This window comes from Paroedura picta, chromosome 4 (genome assembly GCF_049243985.1).
Source record: "Paroedura picta isolate Pp20150507F chromosome 4, Ppicta_v3.0, whole genome shotgun sequence".
Classification (NCBI taxonomy): Eukaryota; Metazoa; Chordata; class Lepidosauria; order Squamata; family Gekkonidae; genus Paroedura; species Paroedura picta.
Window position 1 is genome coordinate 142,030,692 of NC_135372.1, and position 14,360 is coordinate 142,045,051.

A 14,360-nucleotide genomic window follows, 5' to 3' on the forward strand; every position below is an offset into this window, starting at 1 on the left:
GCGCGAGACAAACCCCCCCCTCCGCGCACGCGCAGGCTGGGAAAGAAGTAAGACGGGAGGGGTGAGAAGGCTTCCCTCTCGGCGCAGGCGCACTGCGGCGCTCCCCGCGAGGCCAGACTTCACCGGCAGCTTTCAAAAAAACAAACCCTCACCACACGCACCCCCGCTCAACCAAATGCCGCCTCCCCCCTCCCGCCATTCGAACGCGGCCGCTTAGGTAGGTACCATCCCCAAACGCGGGGGGGGGGAGGGTGTGAGGGAAAAGAATGGCAGGTTCGGAGGGAAGCAGGGCGCGCCTGCGCAGTGGCGCCCAGGCGGCGCGCGACGGAGCCCGAGCGGCTCCCCTCCCCCCTTCCCCTCACACATCCCTCGAAAGAAGCAGGCGGACATTTCCCCCTTCCTGCCTGCCTCCCTCCCCTCCCTCAGGCCGGCCCTCTTGCCTCTCGCGCCGCCGCCGGGGAACCGGAGCCGGGCTCGTCGCGCGGCCGAGGCTGAGGTAAGCGAGCCCCGGGGCGGAGCGGCGGGGGCCCTTCCTTCCTTCGTCCGGCCGGCGGGTCCCTGCGGAGCGTCAGGACGTTACGGCAGCGGCGGGGCGACGGCGACGACGGCGCTCGGCCGCCTCCGCCCCTCCTCCTCCTCCTCACCACACACAAACAGGCGCCGAGCAGCGCGCGCCTCAGCCCCCCCCCCCCCACTCCACCCCCCGCCTGGCACGCGAGGGGGAAGAGAGGCGCTTCTGCGCCTGCGCGCGGAGAGACTGCGCTGGGACGGGGCGTCGCGCGACCCGGGTCGCCCCGCGGCGAATTGCAAGCAGAGTTCTTTTGCTCCCTTCCTCCTGCACGCGCGCACGCACGCTGGGCCACGGAGCCTCTCTCTCTCTCTCCCCCCCCCCCGGGTTGCAGCAGGGCCGAGTTGGAGTCCCGGGGCGCCTTTTAGAGCAACAGGGTTGTGTTCGAGGGTCCCCTGCTGCTTCTGTTCTGTATGCACGCCCCCGAAGCGGCACTTTTAAGACTGGTCTTCCTGTGCGTGCTGAAGATGCGCAGAGTTGGGTTCTAGGGTGTAAGCTTTCCTGGGCGTGCAGACCAAGTGGCGCCTTTTCAGGCTGGGGAAGTTTAATTCTGGAGTCCAGAGGCGCCTTTAAGACCGACAAAAGTTTTATTCGAAAATATAAGAGCTGTGCGCACACTTGCTCAGATGCGATATTATGGCATAGGAAGTAATCAGTTCAAACTTATAATCATACCGCATAAGGAAAATGGTTAACAGATTCCGGAGGTGAATAGGGGAAAAACAGCGATTTGGATTTGTTATGCATGTAAGCAGTGGTTCTCAGTAACATTCAGGATTGAGTTTGAATGGGACTTTGTCGCAAAGTAATTCATTGGCTTGGATTTTATATGGGATTGTTGGGATGGGACAAAACGAGTTTTTAAAAAATTATTTCTGCTGTGTTTCTGTCATCACCTGTGAGAATTGCCTGGGGAGCTTTGTATGGGTTCTGATTTCCAATCTGGCTTGCTTTGTAAGTAGGCATCATTCACACATGCTTATATCCTGAAATTTTTGTTGGTTTCTCAGATGAAGTTGGTTTTTATCGCCCCCTTTACACAACTGAAAGGAATCTCAAAGCGGCTTCCAATCACCTTCCCTTCTCCCGACAGCAGACACCGTGTGAGGGAGGTAGACTTGAGAAAATCATAAGAACTGGGTCATCTAGTCCAATCCCCTGCACAAGGCAGAAAACTCACAACTACCTGCCCACCCACAGTGACCTCAGTTCCATGCCCAGATTATGCCTTTCCAAACCAGAATCCCTGGCCAGTCTGGTCTCGAGGAAATTTGCTTTCCAACCTCAAAATGGCAACTGGCATTTCCCTGGACATGCAAGAATTGGCTACAGAGCCAAGCACTACCACAGTTCTTCCTGCCCACCCACTCACTATCTGAATTGAACTCTGAAAGAACCGTGCTGGGAGAACAGCTCCAACAGGACTGTGACTAGCCCAAGGCCACACAGCTGGCTGCATGTGGAAGAGCGGGGAATCAAACCTGGCTCTCCAGATTAAAGGCCACCACTCTTAACCACTACCCCAAGCTGGTTCCTAAAGTGCATCTATGACTTGAATCTAACTGTTCTACTGCACACCAATACATCTACCCTTTGAAAATTGAGGGTTTTTGAGGGATGACAGCAGAAGACTCAGGCTGTTCCCCAGCTATAGTTTGACTTCCCACATTGTTATTGAAAGAGTGGGGTATCAAGAAGAAGAGTTGGTTCTTATATGCCGCTTTTCCCTACCCGAAGGAGGCTCAAAGCTGGATGGAACCCAACTCTGCGCCTTCCCTTTCCTCTCTCCACAACAGACACCCTGTGAGGGAGGGGAGGCTGAGAGAGCCCTGATATCACTGCCCGGTCAGAACAGTTTTATCAGTGCCGTGGCGAGCCCAAGGTCACCCAGCTGGCTGCATGTGGGGGAGCGCAGAATCGAAACTGGCATGCCAGATTAGAAGTCCGCACTCCTAACCACTACACCAAACTGGCTCTCTCAAGGAAATAGGTGGTCTGCGATTTGCCCTTTGAGGTGCTCTCTTGTTAGAGCAAGAAGGTAAGAAGGTAATTGAAAAAACAAGGACAGTCTCTTCTCATACTATACAGGCCACTAGTTAAGATCAGCCTCAAAGATGAGGTGGGCGACAGCTTAGGGACAGGGCATTTTCGGTGGTGACACCTCACCTTGGAACGCCTTGTGTTGAAACTCGCCTGGCATCTACTTTACCATCTTTTATTTATCTGCTGCTTGTGTTTTAATATTGTAGCTTTTGATTGTGTGCCTCCTCAAGCGGGGCTTTGAAAAGGCAGCTTAGAAATAAAGAGTCAGAGTGCAATACTGTTTAGAGTTCCTTCAGCAAGACTGAAATAAGTTGTGCTGTGAGAAGAGGACAACTTACTCTGTGTTCCTAGTGTGAGGAAGAGGGCTTGCACTCGAAAGCTCACGCCTTGAATAAATCTTTGTTGGTCTTAAAGGTGCCTGACTGGACTCTGATTTTATTGTTCCTCCTCCTGTGTTCCGCTTTTACAACCCCACTGGCTTCACAGCTCCATGCCTTCCATTCTTGCAAGCTTTTCTTTTTGGCTTTCTGCCCCACAGTTCCTTGTTAGGGGAGTTTTCAAAACTATCCTATAGTACACCTTCCCTCTAATCTTTCTTCCTTACTGAGTGGAGCAGTTCACATCCTGAGTCAACTTGTAATCTTAAAGTAGGCCATGGGCAGACGGTGAGTGGCTGCTCAAGCTCATTGTTTAGGGGAAACAATTGTTGTTAGGTGCGAAGTCGTGTCCGACCCATCGCGACCCCATGGGCAACGATCCTCCAGGCCTTCCTGCCCTCTACCATTCCCCGGAGTCCATTTAAGTTTGCACCGACTGCTTCTGTGACTCCATCCAGCCACCTCATTCTCTGTCGTCCCCTTCTTCTTTTGCCCTCGATCGCTCCCAGCATTAGGCTCTTCTCCAGGGAGTCCTTCCTTCTCATGAGGTGGCCAAAGTATTTGAGTTTCATCTTCAGGATCTGGCCTTCTAAGGAGCAGGCAGGGCTGATCTCCTCTAGGATTGACCGGTTTGTTTGCCTTGCAGTCCAAGGGACTCGCAAGAGTCTTCTCCAGCACCAGAGTTCAAAAGCCTCAATTCTTTGACGCTCGGCCTTCCTTATGGTCTAACTTTCGCAGCCATACATTGCAACTGGGAAGACCATAGCCTTGACTAAACGCACTTTTGTTGGCAGGGTGATGTCTCTGCTTTTTAGGATGCTGTCTAGATTTGCCAAAGCTTTCCTCCCCAGGAGCAAGCGTCTTTTAATTTCTTTGCTGCAGTCCCCATCTGCACTGCACTACTGGAGAAGGAAATGGCAAACCACTCCAGTATCTTTGCCATGAAAACTCTATGGACAGTTCCAAAAGGCAGAGGGAACAATACCAACCCCCTTTTATGAGTTTTTGTCTGGGAGACAAAAAAGATTAACTCAAAGCTTTAAGCTTTCAACGCATAAAGTTTTAACACAGTGGTTCTCAACCTGGGGGTTTCGAATGAGCCTTTCACAGCGGTCGCGGCAGGGCAAGCAGCATTGCAGAGAGGGCTGCCATGCACACAACAGCCTTGCAGGGTAGATCGAGATAGAGCATTCATCTGTCTGGAGCAGCAGAAAAGAGCGAGATCGGCATGGTGGGACAAGAGGCAGAACTGAACTGAGAAACCCCGGGGGGGGGGGGGGAAACAATTTATACACCATCCTGAACAATGGATCTTCACGCCATTGGTCAGTTTCAGTTTTGTTTTATGGTTGGGGGTCACCACAACAGGAGGAACTGTATTAAAGGGTCGCGGCACTAGGACGGTTGAGAACCACTCTTTTAACAGAACGATTAGACGAGCAAGCTGGCATACTGAATAAGATTCAGAGTTTTTCACTAAGGTAAAGCAGACAAAGAGGAGATCAACCCTGACTGCTCCTTAGAAGGCCAGATCCTGAAGATGAAACTCAAATACATTGGCCACCTCATGAGAAGGAAGGACTCCCTGGAGAAGAGCCTAATGCTGGGAGCGATCGAGGGCAAAAGAAGAAGGGGACGACAGAGAATGAGATGGCTGGATGGAGTCACTGAAGCAGTCGGTGCAAACTTAAATGGACTCCGGGGAATGGTAGAGGACAGGAAGGCCAGGAGGATCATTGTCCATGGGGTCGCGATGGGTCCGACACGACTTCGCACATAACAACAAAAGCAGACAAAAGACCAGCGTTTAGAACCCCCAAGGAAAATTTACCAATTCCCGTTGCCCTTCTTTTGAGTACATTTTGCATTCCTTCTAGGGAGAAAATGAAAATAAGCCCTTTGCACATTTTTTTTTGGGAGAGAAGGGTGGAACAGGCGCTTGGCTGGGACAAGGTTGCCTAGAGCTCAGCAGGCCAAAGAACAGATTTTTAAGCAAGGATGGGAGGAAGGAAGAAGCATCCTAAAATACAGATCAACCTTAGGCTCACAAATGAAAGGTCATTGTAATCTCCACTTAGATCTTAGCAGTGCAATAAAATACGCTTAACATTCAGCCTGTAGCTCCATTATCTCTGCCCTTCCTTCAGCCACCAGAGTAGTTTGTTTCTCTTTGCATGCCAGAAACTTCTTACTGGCACCTGGAAATTCTGGTTAGGAAGCGTCTTGCCCTGCAGTGAATGTGTTTCATTGTTAATTATCCAGTTTTTCCACTTGCGGAGAATCAGCATAGCGCAAAACTATGACAGCAGAGCAAAAGCAAATCTGGCAAGTGGAAGAATAAGCATGTTGAAAGGGCAAGCTGATTTTGGCTCCTCTCTGAGATTGACACTGTCCTGTGGCCGTAGGGCAAATGGAAGGTGGCTGGCTGGCCCTTGGCATTGTGAAATGAATTGTTCTGAAGCCAAAGGATCTTTTTGTATGCCAAAAAAGAGTGTTCCTGCCCTTGTCATGTTCAGGTGCAGGGAATGGAGCGTTCTGTCAGTCAGCTTCAGCAAAGTAACTTTGACTGTTTGTTTTGAAACAGGACAGAGGTTCCAGAAGTGGCCTTTCCCACTGTGGTTTTTTGCCACTCTTTCTCAAAATGGCGACCCCTGATGTGAGTGTTCACATGGAGGAGGTGGTGGTGGTAACGACTCCAGACAACGTGGATGGCAGCGGTGTGGAAGAGGTGAAAACGGTGCTGGTCACCACCAATCTGTCCCAGCACAGGTAAGTGAACAATATTTAGGTCCCGGGAGAAGGGCTCTCCTCTCCCAACGCCCTTCATCAAACCTCTCACTATTGTTTTAATCTTATTTATTTAGCTTTATTCAGCTTACCTGTAGCCCACTTTTCTCACTGACACTCAAGGCAAATTCCAGTGTAAATAAAGAGACAGACGTTTAAGCACGGAACATAAGACATTCAGGGAACATTGCAATAACACCAGGAATACTAAAGTCAAAGTCAGGGGTAGTCAAACTGCAGTCTTCCAGATGTCCATGGACTACAATTTGCAGGAACCCCTGCCAGCGTTTGCTGGCAGGGGCTCCTGGGAATTGTAGTCCATGGACATCTGGAGGACTGAAGTTTGACTACCCCTGGTCAAAGGCAATGTGATCAACAATCGGAACAACAAATGCCAACAGGCAAAGCTGGTGTGTCCTGATCTGAATAGCCCAGGCTAGCCCAATATCAGAGACTAAGCTGGATCAGCTTTGGTTAATACTTGGATGGAGACCTTCAAGGAATACACTGGTCATGACATGAAGGCAGGTAATGGTGAACCACTTCTGAACATCTCTTGCCAATGGGCTGTTATAAGTGAGCTGTGACTTTATTTACTAGGGATGAAGCCCGTTGCATTCAGGAATACAACAGGTGCTAGATTAGGATGTGTGTGGAAGAATTCTGCAAATGGCCTTTCCCTCCCCCCAGGATCTGGAAAGGCTGGAGGCCCCCGGGCAGGGAACTCACTGGCAGGGACAGCTCTCGCAGCAGGGATCTGCAGCCTCCGAGCCTCAGAGGGAAGTGGAAGGAGGAGGGGGTGATCAGGGGTGGTGAATGGAAGTCGATTGGCTGGCTGCTGGACAGACAGGCAAGCCGGTTGGAGGAGGAGGCCCTCAGGGGCGGGACAATTAAGCGCTGAGTGGCACTTAAGCCATGAGACACACTCCTCCTTTGAGCCCTCACCAGAAATATATTATGTGGCACAGATTCCATTTATATACCCCTCTCCCTTGCAGCTCAGGGCGGTTTGCAGAGAACATGAAACCGTGCAACTAATACGAGTTAGGTAATCATATCATTAGCATCAACAGTAATAACAACTTTGATGTTAACATTGGGCATTTGATCGACCAATGTTTCACTGAAATGTTAACATTTTGATCACAACCCTGCAGAGTAGTCAGATCGGGATTGTCCATGATGACATTAGTGTGCATATCAGAATGGGAGGGGATTCTTGGGGCTCAGTAGGTGTTGCCCCTGACCTCAGCCAGATGCTTGGCGGAAGAATTCCATCTAGCTGGCCCTGCAGAACTGTGCTAGACTTGCCCCCCAAAAAGGTATTGTGTGAGCCACACAGAACGTGGGATTACAAGGTAAAAGCCAGAAGATACCTACAAGAACAGACAGTACTAATGATCACCTGCAGCAGCATATAGGCCAGGGGTAGTCAAACTGCGGCCCTCCAGATGTCCATGGACTCCAATTCCCAGGAGCCCCTGCCAGCAAATGCTGGCAGGGGCTCTTGGGAATTGGAGTCCATGGACATCTGGAGGGCTGCAGTTTGACTACCCCTGATATAGACCTTGCTCCCTTTTGAAGGTGTCCTTTCAGGCTGCTCCATCTCAATATAGTTGGGAATCCATATGATGGCACAAACAGTGAAACCCAAATCTAGACTCGGAGCATATTTTCTTTGTTCCACAATTCCCAAGGTCAATGATTAGACTAATTGGCCGTGGGAGGGAGGCTCGGGGAGCCATTGGAAGGTGATTGGTTCAGGTCGACCTCAACCAAATGCCTGGCGGAGGAGCTCCCTTTAGCAGGCCCTGCTGAATAGTTCCATTAGGGCCCTGATCTCCTCCGGAAGCTCGTTCCACCAGGTGGGGGCCAGGATGGAGAAAGCTCTGGCCCTGATTGCGGCCAAGCGAGCTTCCTTAGGGTCAGGGATCACCAGGCATTTGGACATAGTGGAGTATAAAGCTCTTTGAGGGGGTGTAAGCAGACTCGGTTACTTAATTCCATCCACAAAATAAAGAATTGCTTTGTTTGCTTAGTTTGTTTTTGTTTATCCTTCCCCCTCTCTTACCAGCAGCGACTTAAACGAAGACACTTTGGAGTCAGAAAATGCGGCTGCTGCAGCCGCTGCCGCCTTTACAGCTTCTACACATCTGAAAGAAGCTCTTTTAGGTAAGAGAAGTGACTGACTTCTGGCTTGCTTGTATTCTAATAACATACAAGAATATAAGAAGGACGGTCTAATGACTAAACCTAAGAGGTCGAGAAAGACCTATCCAATGGCAATACAATATAACAAAGAAAGTGTCCTTTTTACAGTTTTCATTATCTGTTTATTCAGTAGGACTACTTGTCAAAATGGCATCCAGGTAATTTCCATTTTCAGTGAAATTCTTTCCTCAGTGACAAGTCCTTTGAGTCTTCGATATTTTATAGAATCATAGAATCCTAGAGTTGGAAGGGGCCATACAGGCCATCTAGTCCAACCCCCTGCTCAACGCAGGATTAGCCCTAAGCATCCTTATCAATGTTATAAGTATCAAGAATATAAACCTTTATAGTAAAAATATAATACTGGCCACAGGCTCACAGTTATGGGGATACCGGTCTGTATTGAAAACAGAAATTACCTGGATGCCGTTTTGACAAGAAGTCCTACTGAATAAACAGATAAGGAAAACTGTAAAAAGGACACTTTCTTTATTTTATTGTATTGCCATTGGATAGGTCTTTCTCTGTTTGCTTGTATTCTAGTCATTTGCATCAGTGAGTTGTGTTATTGGGGGAGGTCAGGGCCAGAGAGTGCTACAACCATAACTTGACAGCCCAGCTGTGGACTTCTGGGGCAGGCACGGATGAGGCTGTATCACCATTTCATTGGCGTCGGCTTGCAGAACTGTCATCCACTGTGAGAAACAGGATTTTGATAATGCAAGGTGTAAGATGACCAGAGCCCAAGGTGAGGCTTAGTGTCAAACTCTGCAGAAGGGCTTAGCATTTGGACAGTGCCATCTGGCGCCATCTGCCCAAGTTTTTCTTCTGCATCACCACCGAAACAAATAGTGAGCCACCTCCTCCAGGGCTTGCTCAGGTGATGCTCCTACCTAGAACATCATGCCTGTTTGGATTATCCTCAAGCAACAGGAGCACACAAAGAAGAAAGCAGCAAAAAAATAGTGTGAGCGTTCAGAGGTATGTACAACTACACAATAATATATAATCCAAGAATTCTGAGTCCTGTTTATTGTCTAGTCCTTGGAAGCCGAAGGAGAAATTCTCTATAATGCATGCTGAAGGGGATTCTGAAACAACAAAGCCTACGTGGAGGATCAGTAGGTGCCAGAAAAATACCCCCTCAGCTTAAAGGTGGGGCACAAAGGAGCTCTTCCGCCAGGCATTTGGTTGAGACCAGGCATAACCAGCAACACCTGAAGGGCCCCTGCTCCCTCCCTCCCTCCCTCCCTCCCTCCCTCCCAGAACTCCATCAGTGCACTCTGCTCCTGGACTTGTTTGCACTTTTTGCACTGTTACAATTATCAGTTAGTAGTATTAATGTTATGGTTATTTATATGTTGTGGATTGTTTCTTGTATTGTTTGTACGTTTTATGTAAACTGCCCTGAGCCTCCGAGGAGGGCGGTATATAAATAATAAATAAATAAATACAAATAAAACAAGTCATTGTGAGCCAGGTGCTGTTTAAAACTTATGTCCTGACATTTGGTTAATGCTGTTGAAGATCATCCTGATGAAACAGGTTTTGTTGTTCCAGAATCCTGTTCAGCATGCATTATGGAGAATTTCTCCTTGGGCTTCCAAGGATTGAATCATGGAATCAAAAGAGTTGGAAGGGACCTCCTGGGTCATCCTGCACTGTGCAGGACACTCACAGCCCTCTCGCTCATCCACTGTCACCTGCCACCCCCTTGAGCCTTCACAGAATCAGCCTCTCCGTCAGATGGCTCTCCAGCCTCTGCTTAAAAATCTCCTAAGATGGAGAACCCACCACCTCCCGAGGAAGCCTGTTCCACTGAGAAACCTCTCTAACTCTCAGGAACTTCTTTCGGAGGTTTAGACGGAATTTCTTTTGAATTAATTTCATCCCATTAGTTCTGGTCCGTCCCTCCGGGGCAATAAACAGGACTTAGAATTTTTGATTTACATGTTATTGTGTATATCAATGAACATACAAACTTTTATTTTTCTTTGCTGTTATCATTATCCTACCAAATGGGCTGGATGACTAGTTCAACAGAAGCTTCAGTTTTACACACGGAGATTGTAAGGATCCTGGACGTTACTCTGTAGCATCACAGTATAGGGATAGCATAACAATGAATCTCTTTTGTGCAAGTAGTTTATTCAGTGGGGAGCTGAGTGTTAAAGACAGGAAGGAAGTATTATCAAAATGTAGTCCCCCCCCCCCTTTCTGGCTTTTAAAAACGGAATTCTTAAATATCTTCATGAGATGGTCACTAATCCACGGTCATAATTCTTCCCCCACCTGATCCCTCTCCCTGAAGTGAAGATGGCCGAAGGGGACGACTGCATGGAAGCTGAGATCGTTTATCCCATCACCTGTGGAGACAGCAAAGCGAATCTGATATGGCGGAAGTTTGTCTGTCCCGGCATCAATGTGAAATGCGTCCAGGTGAGCAGACGGCAGAGAATATAGATTCCTACAGACAGACCTGTGTGTCTCGGATCACCCACTTCTGTCCAAGAACAGAGGAATAGGCTGCTATATAAAAGGAGGTTAGATAGATTAATGGATTAGTGACCATGGCGGTTGAGGGGAACCTCCACTTTCAAAGGCAATAATCCTCTGACTCCCAGAACCAGGAGGCAACTTCAGGGGAAGGTCTTGGCGTCTGTGCCCTGCTGTTGGCCCTGGTTGGCTGCCGATTCAGACAGGTTGCTAGACGAGATGGGCCGCTGGTCTGAGCCAGCCGAGCTCTTCTGCTGTACTTATGAAGGCCTTTGCTTCTATTGCCCAGTTGTTGGCCCTGCAGAGGAACTTGGTTGGCCATTATGTGAGACAGGATGATGGACAGGATGGACCATCAGTCTGAGCCAGCAGGGCTCTTATGTTTTTATGAAGGCCTCAAACCCTGTTGTTGACCCTCCAGAGAAACTGGTTGGCCACTATGAGAGACAGGATGCTAGGCTAGACTAGATCTAGTCTAATATAGCAGGGCCCTGGTGAGGTTCTTATGAAGGCCTCGGCCTCTCTGCCCTGCTGTTGGCCCTCCAAAGGAACTGGTTCACCTCTTTGTGCAACAGAATACTGGACTGGATGGCCCACTGTCTGACCCAGCAGGGCTCTTACGTTCATATCTGATGCCTAATACAAGTTCCTGATGTTCCCTACATTCATTGCAGCAAAAACTGTGTTTGAGCATCAGCCTGCAGTCTATCTGCCCTCAAAAGCCTCGATTTCTGCCCTTGTTGCTTCTGATGTCCTGACCTCAGTCTCCTCATTGCACCCCTCTTTTTTTGCTTGCCTTGCCTTGATTCTTGCAAAGAAACAAAACGAAAAAAACCCTTCTAATTCTTGCCAGAATTAGAACTTATTGAATGCACAAGCTTGAACAGTGACTTGTGTCAGATTTCCACGTTTAATCGGTGCTTTTGAAAATGTTTACTGCCTAAACAAAATGCAGAGACCTCTGTCCACAGACTCCTAATCATTAAACAAGGACACACAGCTTGGTGAGAGAGAAGGGAAACATTTGCTCGAAAAAGTACAGAGTACCAAGATGATGAAGGGGTTGGAGCCCCTTCTGTATGAGGCTGAAGAGTCTGGGACTTCTCAAATTAGAAAAGATGACTAAGGGGGGACATGAGAGAGGTTTGTAAAATTATGCATGGGGAGGAGAGAAAACTTGGAGACAGTTCTCGTTATCAACTCTCACCACCCCGTGCATCTCCCAAAAGACTAGACGTTGAGGGCGTCCAATCAAGTTGATGGGCAGTAGGCCCAGGACAAACAAAAGAAATAGGACTTTACACGGAGCATGATTAAAATGAGAATTTTGCTGACAGAGGGTGTAGCACTGGTCATGGGAATAAACAGCTTTAAAAGGGGATTAGATAGATTTATAGAGGATAACAACATAAGAGAAGCCATGTTGGATCAGGCCAGTGGCCCTTCCACCCTGTGGCTGGGCCAGAACTCCAGACGCCCTCCCACTTTTGACCCCCAAGAACACAGAGCATCACCGCCCCAGGCAGAAAAGCATAAGAGAAGACATGTTGATCCAGACCAATGACCAATCAAGTTCAACATTCTGTTTCACACAGTCGCCAAAATCCAGGGGCCACCAGGAAGGGCACCACCAGGGCCAGAACTCCAGGAGCCCTCCCACTGTGGCCCCCCGAGGGCAATGTTAAGCAAATTATGAAAAGAAATCTGGGGAATTTTCCATTGGTGGATAGTGCTGCCAAGTCACAGCTGTCTTATAGCATCCTGAGTGGGGTTCTCAAGGCAAGACGAACAGATGAATAGCCATTGCCTGCCTCTGCTTAGCAACCCTGGACTCCCTTGAAGGTCTCCCACCCAAGGGCCGACCCCGCTGAGCTAGACTCGAGCTAGCCTGAGCCACCATCAAGCTACCTGGGCCACAGTTTTCTGAGATTTACCTAAAACTAAGGAAAATTATCAGGAAAAATTTTTTCACAGTCAGAGTAGTTCAGCAGTGGAATAGGCTGCCTAAGGAGGTGGTGAGCTCCCCCTCACTGGCAGTCTTCAAGCAAAGGTTGGATACACACTTTTCTTGGATGCTTTAGGATGCTTTGGGCTGATCCTGTGTTGAGCAGGGGGTTGGACTAGATGGCCTCTATGGCCCCTTCCAACTCTATGGTTCTATGATTCTATGATTCTAAAAGGATCAAAATTGCAAAATTCTTCCTACCTGTGCAGGAAGCTGTAGTTCTTATTTACACACTGGCAGTTGACTCCTCAGAGGGCTGTGCAGCTATCTGAACTGTTGGCTCCTTGGCTTGGTTCAGAATTCTGCTGTATTTCTGAGGCTCTTGTCAAATAATATCGACTGAGGCCCGAACCGTCCGTCCTTGAATCCATGCGACAGATCAGACCAACCATGGGTCTATTAGAATATTCAGTATGTTGAATGTTTTCTCTGTTTGTTGTTATTCTTGTTACTTTCATTCATTATAGTGAGTTTGATGTATTCTGTTCTCCATGAGCTGCCCTTAGTGGAGGGCGGTATACAAATGTAATAAATAATAAATAAAATTATCCCCCAGCAATTGCAGAGGGACATTTTACAGTCCTTTTAAAATTTCAAATCATTGCTGGTTTACTTTATTGATTCCTTTGACTTGCGGGAATCCTGTGCAGTAAGGCCAAGAAGATATTGAGAGAGTAAGCTTTCAAGATCGAAGCCATCCCATCATCGTCTGATGAAGGGGGACCTTTGACTCTTGAAAGCGTGTACCAGGGCAACTCTGTTGGTCTTTAAGGGTCTAATGAACTCAAATCTCTCGTCTTTTTATCCCACCTTCTTCCAAGAAGCTACGAGTGGCATTCATGCTCACTTGAAATCAGACCTATTGCATTTATGTTTTTAAAGTTTTGTAAGCTGACCTGGGGATAGGTCGTGTTATAAATAAAACAACACTGCATTGGTTTCTCGGGAGATGCTATGCAGGGGGTTGAGAGCCAGTTTGGTGTAGTGGTTAGGAGTGCAGACTTCTAATCTGGCATGCCAGGTTCGATTCTCCCCCACATGCAGCCAGCTGGGTGGCCTTGGGCTCGCCACGGGACTGATAAAACTGTTCAGATTGGGCAGTGATAGCAGGGCTCTCTCAGCCTCACCCACCTCACAGGGTGTCTGTTGTGGGGAAAGGAAAGGGAAGGCGAGTGGAAGCTGCTTTGAGCCTCCTTTGGGTAGGAAAAAGCAGCATATAAGAACCAACTCTTCTTCTTTCTTCTTCTTTCTTCTTTCTTCTTTCTTCTTTCTTCTTTCTTCTTTCTTCTTTCTTCTTTCTTCTTTCTTCTTTCTTCTTCTTGGCTGAAGGGCTTGGGGAGTTCTCTCCCTTGTGTTTTGTTTTAATTCAAGCACGAATGCAGGTGGAGCTGCAGTCCAGGGCTACTGCACCCCTGGTTTCCTACAACCTGTCATGTGGGCCAGGTGAGAGAGACTGCTCCATTCTGTGGGAAGTGGCTGAGGCCAGAGAACAAGCAGGCGAGTTAGGAAGGAAGTTGTATGGCTAGTGCTGCCTTCTTGCATTTCCCCTGTCTCTTCTCTGCAGTACGACAACCACTTGATAAGTCCCAAGGAATTTGTGCATTTGGCTGGCAAATCCACCCTCAAGGACTGGAAGAGGGCAATCCGGATGAATGGGATTATGCTAAGGTAAGCTGATTGTTTGTGCCGTCTGAGTCGGAATGGATCTCAGGGCTGTAGGGGCCACATCCCTCCAGTTTTGCCCCATCTCCACCGGCTTCCAGTTTGCTCCTAGGCTCCATTCATGGTGCTGGTGTTGACCCCTAAAGCTTGGGACTGCCTGGGACCAATATAACAAGGGCCACCTTCTTCCAGTGGGCCTACCTGTTCACTC

General features: G+C 48.6%; 1 protein-coding gene across 6 annotated transcripts in view; it reads left to right on the top strand.

The window, feature by feature from the left end:
- The window catches only part of GMEB2 (glucocorticoid modulatory element binding protein 2), a 23,643-nt gene continuing 9,283 nt past the window's right edge, over positions 1-14,360 (top strand). Inside the window, exons 1-5 of one of the 6 annotated variants that reach the window (XM_077335952.1) lie at positions 1-217; positions 5,573-5,757; positions 7,850-7,947; positions 10,298-10,425; positions 14,052-14,155. In XM_077335952.1, coding sequence (XP_077192067.1) covers positions 5,630-5,757; positions 7,850-7,947; positions 10,298-10,425; positions 14,052-14,155 — 458 coding nt within the window. In that variant the 5' untranslated portion in view covers positions 1-217; positions 5,573-5,629. Of the gene's footprint in view, positions 218-317; positions 497-5,572; positions 5,758-7,849; positions 7,948-10,297; positions 10,426-14,051; positions 14,156-14,360 lie in introns of those variants that run through there. The other 5 variants (XM_077335954.1, XM_077335951.1, XM_077335955.1 and 2 more) reach the window with 5 other exon arrangements.